This window comes from Perca flavescens, chromosome 5, assembly GCF_004354835.1.
Source record: "Perca flavescens isolate YP-PL-M2 chromosome 5, PFLA_1.0, whole genome shotgun sequence".
NCBI classification, from domain to species: domain Eukaryota; kingdom Metazoa; phylum Chordata; class Actinopteri; order Perciformes; family Percidae; genus Perca; species Perca flavescens.
In genome coordinates this window covers 18,706,591-18,717,688 of record NC_041335.1, presented here as the reverse complement: position 1 = coordinate 18,717,688, position 11,098 = coordinate 18,706,591, and the positions used below count along the sequence as shown (strand labels likewise).

The following is an 11,098-nucleotide window of genomic DNA, read 5'->3' as shown; positions in this document are numbered from 1 at the left end:
GGGATACTGTGACACAGTAGCACCTAACTAACTTCAAGTGGTGGCTGATATACAGTATGTGTCTGAATTCATGTTTATTAATGTATGTGCGGGGTACATATGTATGTATGTGTGTGTGTGTGTGTGTGTGTGTGTGTGTGTGTGTGTGTGTGTGTGTGTGTGTGTGTGTGTGTGTGTGTGTGTGTGTGTGTGTGTGTGTGTGTGTGTGTGTGTGTGCATCTGTGTGCGTTTTTTTTCTTCCCTACACAGCCAAAGTCAGCCCAGACAGACATTATTTTCACATAACTGAGTGAGCTTTTTTTTTTCCTTTGACGTATATTTACAGGCAGAAAAACCAGGGCCTTTCCTACTGTATAGTCACTTTCCATCTGTTTATTGTTAACTGGAAAGAGAGGAGGAAGAGGAGCCAAAATAAAAATGCACACAGACGTATTCAGAGATTCACAGGCTCAGTGGCTCCTGTTTTAAGATATACTTCCTACACTGGCAACAAAAAAAAAGAAGGTTCAATTATTTTGGCATCGATGCTTTGGTCACAAAATGCCGACACTTTTATTCTTTTGTTTGTTTTCATTTGTTCGTTTGTTCTTGAAATAAGTCCCAGTCATTTTACACCCTGACGACGTGTGTGTGTCCCAGTACAGAAAAAAGGTAGGTTTGTTGTAGTCCTGTCATCGCACCTCCGATGCAGTCCCTTTAAGAGGCACAGATTTTCTTATAAATTATGTGACTGTGAATGAGTGGGCAGGGGGGGTTCAAGAAGGAGGGGTGACCCATGTGCCCCCACATCCTCCCCGCGCTCCCTTAACGCCCAGCGAGTACGTCCCGTCAGCCCTTTTGCGAGCACGTTCTGCAGCACAGTTGCTGCAGCACTTTCCTCTGGCAAAGATTGTTCTTTTTAACAAGCACACAGAAACTGCCTTCTGCCCAAGATTCTTCATTTGCTTTCCACAGACCAGGAAGAAGAGATACAAGGGGAGTTTGGAAGGATGGGATGGGGGGAAAACACACATACACACACAAACACACACACACACACACACACACACACACACACACACACACACAATAATCATAAGAAATGGTTGAATGGCAGATAGAGCCATGTAATTGGCCAAAAGAGAGTTCAGGTGACAGGAAGAGTTTTTTTTGATCCAATCACAGGTGATGTTCATCGAGGTGGAAAATTATTGTTGTCCAGTGGAGTGATTGGATCCATGTCGGGAGAGAGGAAGAAACAAAAAAAGGGATTTGGGAGTAAACCGACAGAGAGAGAGAGAGAAAGAGAAAAAAAACATCACACAATTAGCAAATTGAAGATTTTTGAAATTCACAACTTGGTGTATCACAGAAAACTTAAAGTGGACCACCAGTCTGTAAAAAGTGTAAGCAAATGATTTAATTTATCAACAGCATTTAAATGTACAGGCCACGTTTGAGCTTTGGTTTAGGAAGGTTGGAAACAGACTGAGGGTGCACTTTAAGTAAGGTACTCATCAACAGAAAGATCACACACAGTGAAAACATTTTTCTCCTCAGAGCTTTATCTCATCACAAGCTGGAAGACTTTTTGGCCAAGGGTTCATTTTAACTAGAAGGTCGTGGCTAGAGCAGCAAATCACACACTGCAGTTGAAGCCTCATAATCACACCATCACCTCAGCCAGTTAGTGAGAAACAGGAATATTTACACAAAATATTAGTAAACCAAACATGCAAAATCCAGAAAAGACTAGACCATAAAGCACACAGCAATGAAAGAAAGAAAATGCAAGTAAAGAGCAAGTAAAAATCAAAAAATTATTGTAGAGGAGCAGGAAAAATAAGAAAAATGTAAGTAGATGCTTTAAGAAACCTTTCAGCCTATGCAGTGTGACATAGCACAGTAAAAACAACCAGGAAAAGAGTGAGTTTATGTTCAAATAAAACGAAAAGAATGTGTGAGTCTATAATCCCAGAGAGATTTTAAATTAGTAATATGCAAACATGAATGAGACCTTTAAACAAAGACCACGATAGGCAAAAGCAAGGACAGGCCGCCTTCCTGCTCTGAGGCAGTTTGATTCAAGAAGTTAGTATAAAGAAATTAAAATTAAAAAGAAAACCACAGATAAATCTTAACTGAGCTACCTTCTGCTCTCATTTGTTATACCCTGTGGGATATAACACAATTTAATTCATCTGGAGATACAAAATAGTCCCAGGGAGAGTTGAGATGTAAATCCAAACCTCTGAGGCATTTGGCTCTTTAATTAGCTGGGATTGTTAAGACCACAATTTCTGTACTTTTGCAAACATTTAGCAAGAAATAATGTTGTGAATCAATTGCATTATAAAGCTTTTTTTTTTTTTCCATTGTGACTCTGTCCAATTCAATGCTCTAGCTGGTTTAAGCCTTCACAGAATTTTCACTCTGGACGATACTAGGATGCATTATAACTATACACTGCCTGTGAGAGGCAGTGCGAAAAGTATAAAATAAACACATTGAGGCCATCTTGTAGATGAGAAAGCTGACAACTCACCATCTTTGCAGATGGTGCTGACCACACAAGCTCCTGCCTCCAGATTGTAACCACTGACACAGCTGCTGCAGTTCCTTTCACCGGGCCCTGAGCACTCGTAGCAGCTATGGTCACACCTGTCGATGGTTGTATGAAGAATTAGATACCAGTCTACGCAGCACTATAGTGTGCTCACATATCCTCTTGCAAGTTAGAACTGGCCTTTATGGATATTCAGCTGTCTTTCACTAGTTTTGCCTTTAAAGTGATTTCAAGTTTCTTCAAAGATTTGTCACAGTAGAGCTTTCCTTTCATATTTCCAAAAACAAATCCAAACATCCTTTCAACACAGTACTCACTCACAAACATTTGTGCTATATGAAACTTTAAATATACTTAGAATCTTTTTGCTGCAGTATTACATGTGTTATTTTTAGCATGTCTGAGCTAGTTACATACATATCCGATTTTACGTAAATAACTGCAAAGAGAGAAAACCATTTGTAAAATAAAAATTAAACTATACATTGTAGTTACACTTATATGATCAACCTCGGCACAAAACAAAATACTATCGGCTTTAAATCAATGTATTTCCTTGTCTATCTTTGTAGACTGGAGATCTACAAGTTCACTGTGTTGTCGAGGTGTTGGCAGGTGTGCTGACTTACTTTTTACAGGACCTCTGCACCTGCCCATTGTCTGAGGTCTGCTCTGACAGGTAGTAGCCAGAGCTGCATGTTAAAACACACCGCCAGTCCTCAAGTAAGTAGCCTTCTGCACACTTTGTGCACGCCTCTATACCTATGCCTTAAAAACACATAGACACACACTTAAATCAGATGACAAACAATGTCTGCTAAAGAACAAAAGAACACACTGACCTACGTAATAAATGGTATTCTAATAAATATTATGACTTCCTACCTGCACATGTAGCACATGCCAGATGACAGGTTTCACAAGTCCTTCTGTGGCCGTTGTAATAAGTCCCTGGGTCACATGTCATCTGACACTTGTTTCCTTGAAGACTAGAAAGTGAAACAGAAAAAGATACACAACCATACCATTACAGTAAATACCAGGGGAAAAAGTAAGTAAATATAACTAATTTCCTTTAAGGTGAGTTCACAGGTGAGTTTCAGAAAAGTAAAATGTCTGTTGCGTTTCAAAACTGCAAATCAGTTAAAGATTGCCTGTTAAAAGCCAGCTGCTACTGAGCAATTTTCTTTCTGGGCAAATATTTAGGAAGAATGAGAAAACAACTGCTGCACCAGTGATATCATGTGGGTGTACACATCAGCTGCAGGCCTAGTTCACTTTTGCACTGATGTACAGGAATATAAGGCCTTCTAGATTTAGTAGTTAAAGGAAATTTGTTGTTGTTTTGAAGAGATTTAGCAAGTACCAGATGTAGTGGTTGAGGTCAGTTAGGAAGTAGGTTTGGAGGTTATAAAGTCAGTTCTGTGAAGTCACATTGAGGACAGGTTGGTGAGCTTGCCACGCTAAACTGAAAAACAGCTGGTCTGGGTTAGCTAACGTTTCCCAGAAACAATCTTGTCTGGTCCTCTCTTCCTCCTCGGCTCCTAACTGACTATGAACGGTGTACTGAATGGGAGACTGTGTGTGTGTGTGTGTGTGTGTGTGTGTGTGTGTGTGTGTGTGTGTGTGTGTGTGTGTGTGTGTGTGTGTGTGTGTGTGTGTGTGTGTGTGTGTGTGTGTGTGTGTGTGTGAGAGAGTGAGAGCATGTGTCTTTCTGTGGTCACGCTTGCATTCAGAGGAGATTATGGCTTACAAGTGTCCCCACCTCCACCTCTGGCTACACTGAACACTTAAAGCTGGGTTCAAGACCGCAATATGTTTTAAGCACTTCACAAGTGTTTCCTTCATGACCTATGTGGAATTCCAGCACTTTGAAGCGCCCTTATCCTTTGTCAGGTCAAGTGTAGTTGGGGCGGTTTAAAGAGGCTACTGTGGAAGTGGACAGAAAATGAACTGCAACATGTCTGCGTGGTTAACTAAATGGCTTAGATCAAAAGGTTCTTCAAAGTGATGACCACAACCTAAAATGGGCAACAGCTCCACTTCTTGTTGGTCTCCGCATGACATGAGTATATGTGGGCTTTAATAAGCCTGGGTCACAGGGTGAAACCGTTTACTCAATTTGGGTCCCACGTAGGAAACAGTTGGGAAGCCCTGGTTTTCTGGTTCATGCTGCGAACCCAAACCAGTGTAACACAATATGCTGGTCTAAATTAGCAACCTATTCCAGCATTAGAGTGGACAATAGGTTTTTATTCTGAAACCACAACACTGACATTCAAGCCAAATGAATGCAAAAAGACAAAACCGTGGCTCTTTGTACGTATGACAGAGGACTATCTGTAATGGTAGATCTTCAAATGAACAAGCTGTGATTAATACTAGCAGGTCTGGTAGCAGCAGCTTCACAATTATATTGAAGCGCCCCATAGTCACATGGCCACCATTTTGCTAAACATTTAAATATTTACATATTTTAATATAATTTATCAATATTTTAAACCATATTATATGTAGGTGAATTGCATATGAACCAAACTGTTCATATACATGGGGAACATTAAAGTGCTTATATTATGCTCATTTTCAGGTTCATAATTGTATTTAGAGGTTGTACCAGAATAGGTTTATGTGGTTTCATTTTCAGAAAACAATAAAAATATATTATTATTATTATTATTATTATTATTATTATTATAGAAAAAATATATTTGTGGTATTTCACACAGCTGCAGCTCCCCTTTTCACCCTGTGTGTTGAGCTCTCTGTTTTAGCTACAGAGTGAGGCATCTCACTTCTGTACCATCTTTGTTGGGAGTCGCACATGCACAATAAGTACTGCTAGCTTGTCAGTTGCAGAGCATGAGGTTGTTCCATGCTAGCAGCTAAGCGAGCATTATAACGTGCGTTACAAAGTGACGCACGTTCATCACGGAAGTAAAGGCTGGACTACAACTGAGCTGTTTGGAGCGGTTTGTAAACCTATAACATGCACAAAAAGATATAATACAAAAAGCATAATATGAGCACTTTAAGGGCGGCTGTGACTCAGCAGGTTTGATCCCCAGCTCCTCCTGTTCACATGTTGAAGTGTCCTTGAGCAAGACACAGAACCCCAAGTTGCCTCCGATTGTTAGGCCAGCACCTTGGCTGGTAGCTCGCTGCTATCATGAGAGGCAAATTGTAAAGTGCTTTGGATAAAAGCAATGTGTAAATGCAGACAATTAACATTAAGAAACTAATGGGCAGTTGTGGAAAGTTGCAAAAGTAAACACAGCCCCCCCCCTATGTCTAATGTCAGAAAGGTGTGAAGTGAGGGGGTTTTATCCAAAAAGCACTTCCATTTAAGCAGACCTTACCCTACAGTCACATTAGATACAAGAGACAGCGACAAAGCGACAGGTTGCCATTCATTTTCAATGGGAGTGGCCGTTTGCCAGCGACAAGCGACGAGCTTGCCGCTGCCACGGGCAAGGCGGGGCCGAAACAGACAAGAAGTCTATATTATGCAAATGCTGAGCGATGCGACAAAGCGACTGCCAATCGGAGTGAGGCAGCGTGAGGGCAGCGTGAGGGCAGCGTGACGTATGTACGTTGGTTGCTCCAGTCAAAGAAAATCATTCAAGATGGCGGAAGCGCTTCAGGACACTGTATTGCTGTGTACATCTGATATCTCATATATTTTGTTTTTGTTACTTATATCGAGAAATAACTACTTTTAAATCCAAAAACATCGTTCTTGTGACTTGACTTAATACCTCTGAAGTGACTTTTAAGACGAGCTTGAAGGTAGCACCGGAGAATTTCTGTTTACTGTTGCCAAGCAACCAGGAGTAGGCTAGGCACGCCCAAGGGGGTAAGCTTCGCTTCAGAACTCAAACCTCCGATGGCGCCATTTTGTTGCTACAAAGGTATCACCTCCTGTTAGCATTCCACTGACCGCCTTTTTTTTTTTTACGTCACTTGACTGCGAATAACTTTACATTCGAAGCGTTTTTTTTTTTTTTTTTTTTTTTTTTTTAGTTTAGTTTATTTAACAGGACAATGTGCAGTTACATTAAAAAGATGGCTGCACCAGATTTAGCATTATGCTACTTTCCATCTGTAGTCCTCCACGTTTAAAGACTATTTGTCCATTGTTTAATTCTAAAGAAACACGACAATGTATAAAAGGCTCAATTACCTTGTACCTCACGTTATGGCTCCGTAGCAGACGTTTTTGTAAAAATAGGCTAACGATTGTGTCATAATCAAGTGACTTACTGTCGCACAGTAGAAGAATTACCGTATAGTACAGGAGAAGCTCGCAGGCAGTTTCGACTTACAATAGCTGTTTAGGTTTAATTACGAATGTTAACTAGCATGTTAGTTAGCAATAATTAGCCTGTGTCCATGTTATCTCCTTACATATACCTACACTCTCAGTCTCTGTAAGATTGGGAATGTTTGATATTTCTCTTGGCACAGCTACCAGAAGACTTACAACTTTCAGACACGTTGCTCACGTCACATTTACGTTGTCTCTGTCAGTTGGAGGCTGCGCAGTAAAGGAAGAGATCACCGGAAAAGTGCTTCTAATAGCCTTCACTGGTCTCCGTCCAGAGCCCGGGGTCTATTGGTCCATATATATATATATATATATATATATATATATATATATATATATATATATATATATATATATATATATATATATATATATATATATATATATATATGTCAATGGGCACGCCCAGGAGTGCCCACAAATGAGTGTGTGTCGCTCTCTTGTAACTAATGTGTGAGAAGTGGTTAAGTAGTTAAAATAGAGCCACTATCCAACGTTGCTGCAAAATAGTGTTCAGTCAAATCCTCAAACTGTTTCTGTGGCAGTTAAAAGGAAATGCAGTCATTTTTATACCGTTACTTTGGTCAAAATGTTAACACTAAGTTATAAGGTGTATAATCACAAGACACAGCAAGACTGAAATCACTTCCTGCCAAGACACTAAAATGATCAGTGCTTTAATTCGTGACTCAGGCACTGCTTAGTGTGACCACCAGCTTACCTCGTTCCAGGTTTACATTCCGTGCAGATATTGGAGGTGGTGCACTTCTTACAGTTCTCTGGACATCTCCTGCAAATGTTGGAATCTGAAAGACATAGGGTGACCCTGTCATATGCAGAAGTCTGGCTGCATTTGAAATTAAGAAAGGGAGCAGAGGAAAAAGACAATGATGAAGAGGAGGATAATGGGCGAGGAAGTGCGAAAAGGAGAGAGAATAAGTAGAAAGAGCAGATAAACAAAACAGGAGGACAAAAGGCATGGAGAACAACTGAAATGTCAAAAAGCTAAAGCTGCAGGGATAAAAAAAGAAGACTGAAGTGTTGGTGAGGAAGGATAGGAATGTAGATGAATATTTCAAAAGATAGACAAAAGGCAATGACATGCTTTGACACAATGCACATGGACACTTCCTCCTTCAGCAGCGATGAAGATTGCCAAAAAGATCTGTGAATTAACTTGTGTTTTATTATTTCTAGGAAACCATTGAGTAGACTATGACTATTAATCAAAACGGAAACTTCTACATTTTCAAACATGTTTGCTTAGTATGACAACCATTGCGGTTTGGTTTGGGAAGTCATATGGTGAGGAGGAGGAGACTGAGAGTAACTGAGGATTGTTGGTTAGATTTTCAGGAATCTCCACCCACCTGGGTGGAGGATGGATATGAACAGGTCACGGACTAATTTCCATGAGAAGAAAATGCACTTTTACATTGTCTTTAATGAGAAGTGGAGGTCAAAATTGGTGCTCAAATTGTTGAACAGATTAGTCAATCATCAATAGTTTTGATCAATTATTTGTCGTTTCAGAAATTCCAAACATCTTGTTCCCGCTTCTCAAATGTGAATATTTCTCTGCTTTTCTCGGTTTTATATCACAGTATGTTGAATATCTTTGGATTTTAGACAGTTGGTTAAACAAAACAAGCTAACCTGAAGATGCCACCTTTGGCTCTGGGAAATTGTGATGGGCATTTTCATAATTTTATGACATTTTTCACACTAAATGATAAAGCACAAAATAAGAAACAGATTTATAAATCAGGAAAATAACCATTAGTTGCAATCCTGGTCGAAATGTCTTTTGTGGGTTTGTGAGGTTGTAAGAAACTGTGCTTACATAGATTTTAACTTTTTTTTTTTTTACACAAAAGTCAAATAGCAGTAGTATACCAGTAGTGAAATCATTACATGAAAGTGTCCATGTATTGACGAAGGCAGGAATTCACCTCAGCTTGCTGTCAGACTGATGAGAAGAAAATAAACTCTAGATAGCTTATTTAACACAACACTCAGCAGTGCCAACATTTCAAACAAAAAAAGTATCCACTACATCTTGGCCTGTTGAAATGTTATGATTAAGCTTGGATCAGTAGATCACATCACATCTGCTGCCAGAGAATCTCAGAGCTGCCAGGACTTACATTGTCTTGGCTGCAAACCAATATATAGACATAATTATAAGATATACATAGTTTCAGTCTCTCATTCCTGCTTTACTTTCATCCAGGCTGGCATACATCTTGAACATAAGACAAACCAGTAAGTATATACATACAGAACATACTGCACGTTAACTCCACTGCCCTACTCTATTATAAACCCGAAAACAAGCTGACTTCTCGTAAACATAATCCATACATAATTATCATGCATCTATTCCACTTTAAACTGGTGAAAGAATCTGCTTACTAGCCCAAACTTTTCAGTACTGTTCGGTTCAGCAAATGTGTAAAAATAAACACCTGGCTAGACAATGCGTCAAGGATACAACAGCATCATTTTTTTGTGATGCAGGTCACACACAAATCCAGTTTGTTTCCAGCACTGATGGTGGTATTTTGTGGATTACCTTCCCCACTGAGAACAAAATATTCAGCTATTCTTCAATCTTATGAACTTCACACTTTGAGAATTCGACCAATGTGCAGGAAAGTAACAATGAACTTGGAAAGACAAATCATTGACCGTGTGTGGGCATGTAGCAATCACAGATAAGGTTGATTTTGCATTGTTGGAGGCATTTTGCTGTGGCCTACCCATGCAAGTTTTGTTACATTTAAATGTAATTTGTTGAACTATAAGAAAACAGATGCAAAGTACAAAACACTATTAAAGTCAGAAGAAGCTTATAAAACCCCCAAGGTGGGACCAAAGAACAATGAAACTAGTTCTTGACTGCATGGTGTGCTTTCATGTGTGCACTCGTTAGTTAAGAGTTTGTACATTGTGAGGCCAGTTTGGCCAGGAGTAAAACGTACCATGGTCGAGGTAGAAGCCGTCGCCACAGTTGGCGACACACGTGTTGGAGCCCTCGTTGAGGTGGAAACCAGTCCTGCATGTGGTGCACTGGTCGCCACGGCTACCAACGCAGGTCTCACACAACGAGGAGCACTTCTTGCAGCGCTTCCTATCATCACGGAAAAAGCCACTGGGGCACTCCGACACACACATCCTGGAGAGAGGTGATTGAAGGATGAGAAAGGAGGGACACAGGGTGAAACGGAGCATAAAAAAGGCAAGAATGGAAGACAAAGAAAGAACAATTTGGATTTCTTACAGACATATTCAGGTTGTAGTTTACGCTGACTGTAGAGACCAAATAAAGACCTAATCGACCTCATTGTTGCACGATTAACAACCTCCATCACAAAGCTCAGTATAATGTTAACAGGCTCAAAATGTAAAATAAAAAACATATGCCTGTTGTTACAGGGTATTTAGGCATTATATTTTGTGTAGAGAGACTAGAGGGGCTAAGCGTGTGCTATATGGTGAACAGGTGCAACATCTGTTGGATAACTCCACAGCCCTCCGTCACCCCCCTCATTTCACCCTCCCTTCCTAAGGGGGAAAATCTCACCAAAATCGTCAGGAGCACACACACACACACGCAACAGAGTTTTCTGCCAAGAAACACATATTGCATGTGTGAAACAAATAATCCACATGTGCAGGTATACTCTGCCATGCGTTTTTCTTCCAGCTTCAATACTATTTCTCTGCTACACTGAAATGATTATTTAACCAATACAGATTTTAAAAACACTTTAATGTACCGCCTACAAACAAGGACTTGCACTAAATGTGAGAAAAACTTTAAACAGCATTTTCCTGACCACACTGTCAGGGCAAGCAGTTGTGAGTGAAGACAGGAAAATGTGGTAAAAGAAATTTAAAAAGGAGAATCTTAAGTTGTTGTTTTTTTTTCAACGTAACTCTTATATTTGTATTATTGGCCATCATTCCCAACAGATAGGATTGTGAGGACAAATCCTGGACTAAGCTCTGTGCAATACTCCTCTGGTATTTGGACTCACTGGCTTATGAGCCTATCCAGGAGATAAATGTTGTTGTTTTTTTTTCTTTTTTGTAATATGGACCATTGTTTACATGTCTGAAATAAAGTAAATAATAATATTGTGTTTTGGTCACCAAACGTATTACTAAGATCTGTGGACATAGCAACATTTGCATCAACAGGGCAAGAAACACAAGTGGTC

At 39.9% G+C, this 11,098-nt stretch overlaps 1 protein-coding gene across 3 annotated transcripts in view; it reads right to left on the bottom strand.

Annotated features, from left to right (window-relative positions):
• Positions 1-357: 357 nt before the first annotated feature.
• Positions 358-11,098, bottom strand: part of pcsk5b (proprotein convertase subtilisin/kexin type 5b) — a 54,695-nt gene continuing 43,954 nt past the window's right edge. For 2 of the 3 annotated variants that reach the window (XM_028577433.1, XM_028577436.1), the window contains 6 exons: positions 9,857-10,050; positions 7,594-7,678; positions 3,431-3,534; positions 3,175-3,313; positions 2,525-2,640; positions 358-944 (listed from right to left, as the gene is read on the bottom strand). In XM_028577433.1, coding sequence (XP_028433234.1) covers positions 829-944; positions 2,525-2,640; positions 3,175-3,313; positions 3,431-3,534; positions 7,594-7,678; positions 9,857-10,050 — 754 coding nt within the window. In that variant the 3' untranslated portion in view covers positions 358-828. The remainder of the gene's footprint in view (positions 945-2,524; positions 2,641-3,174; positions 3,314-3,430; positions 3,535-7,593; positions 7,679-9,856; positions 10,051-11,098) is intronic. The other variant, XM_028577434.1, reaches the window with a different exon arrangement.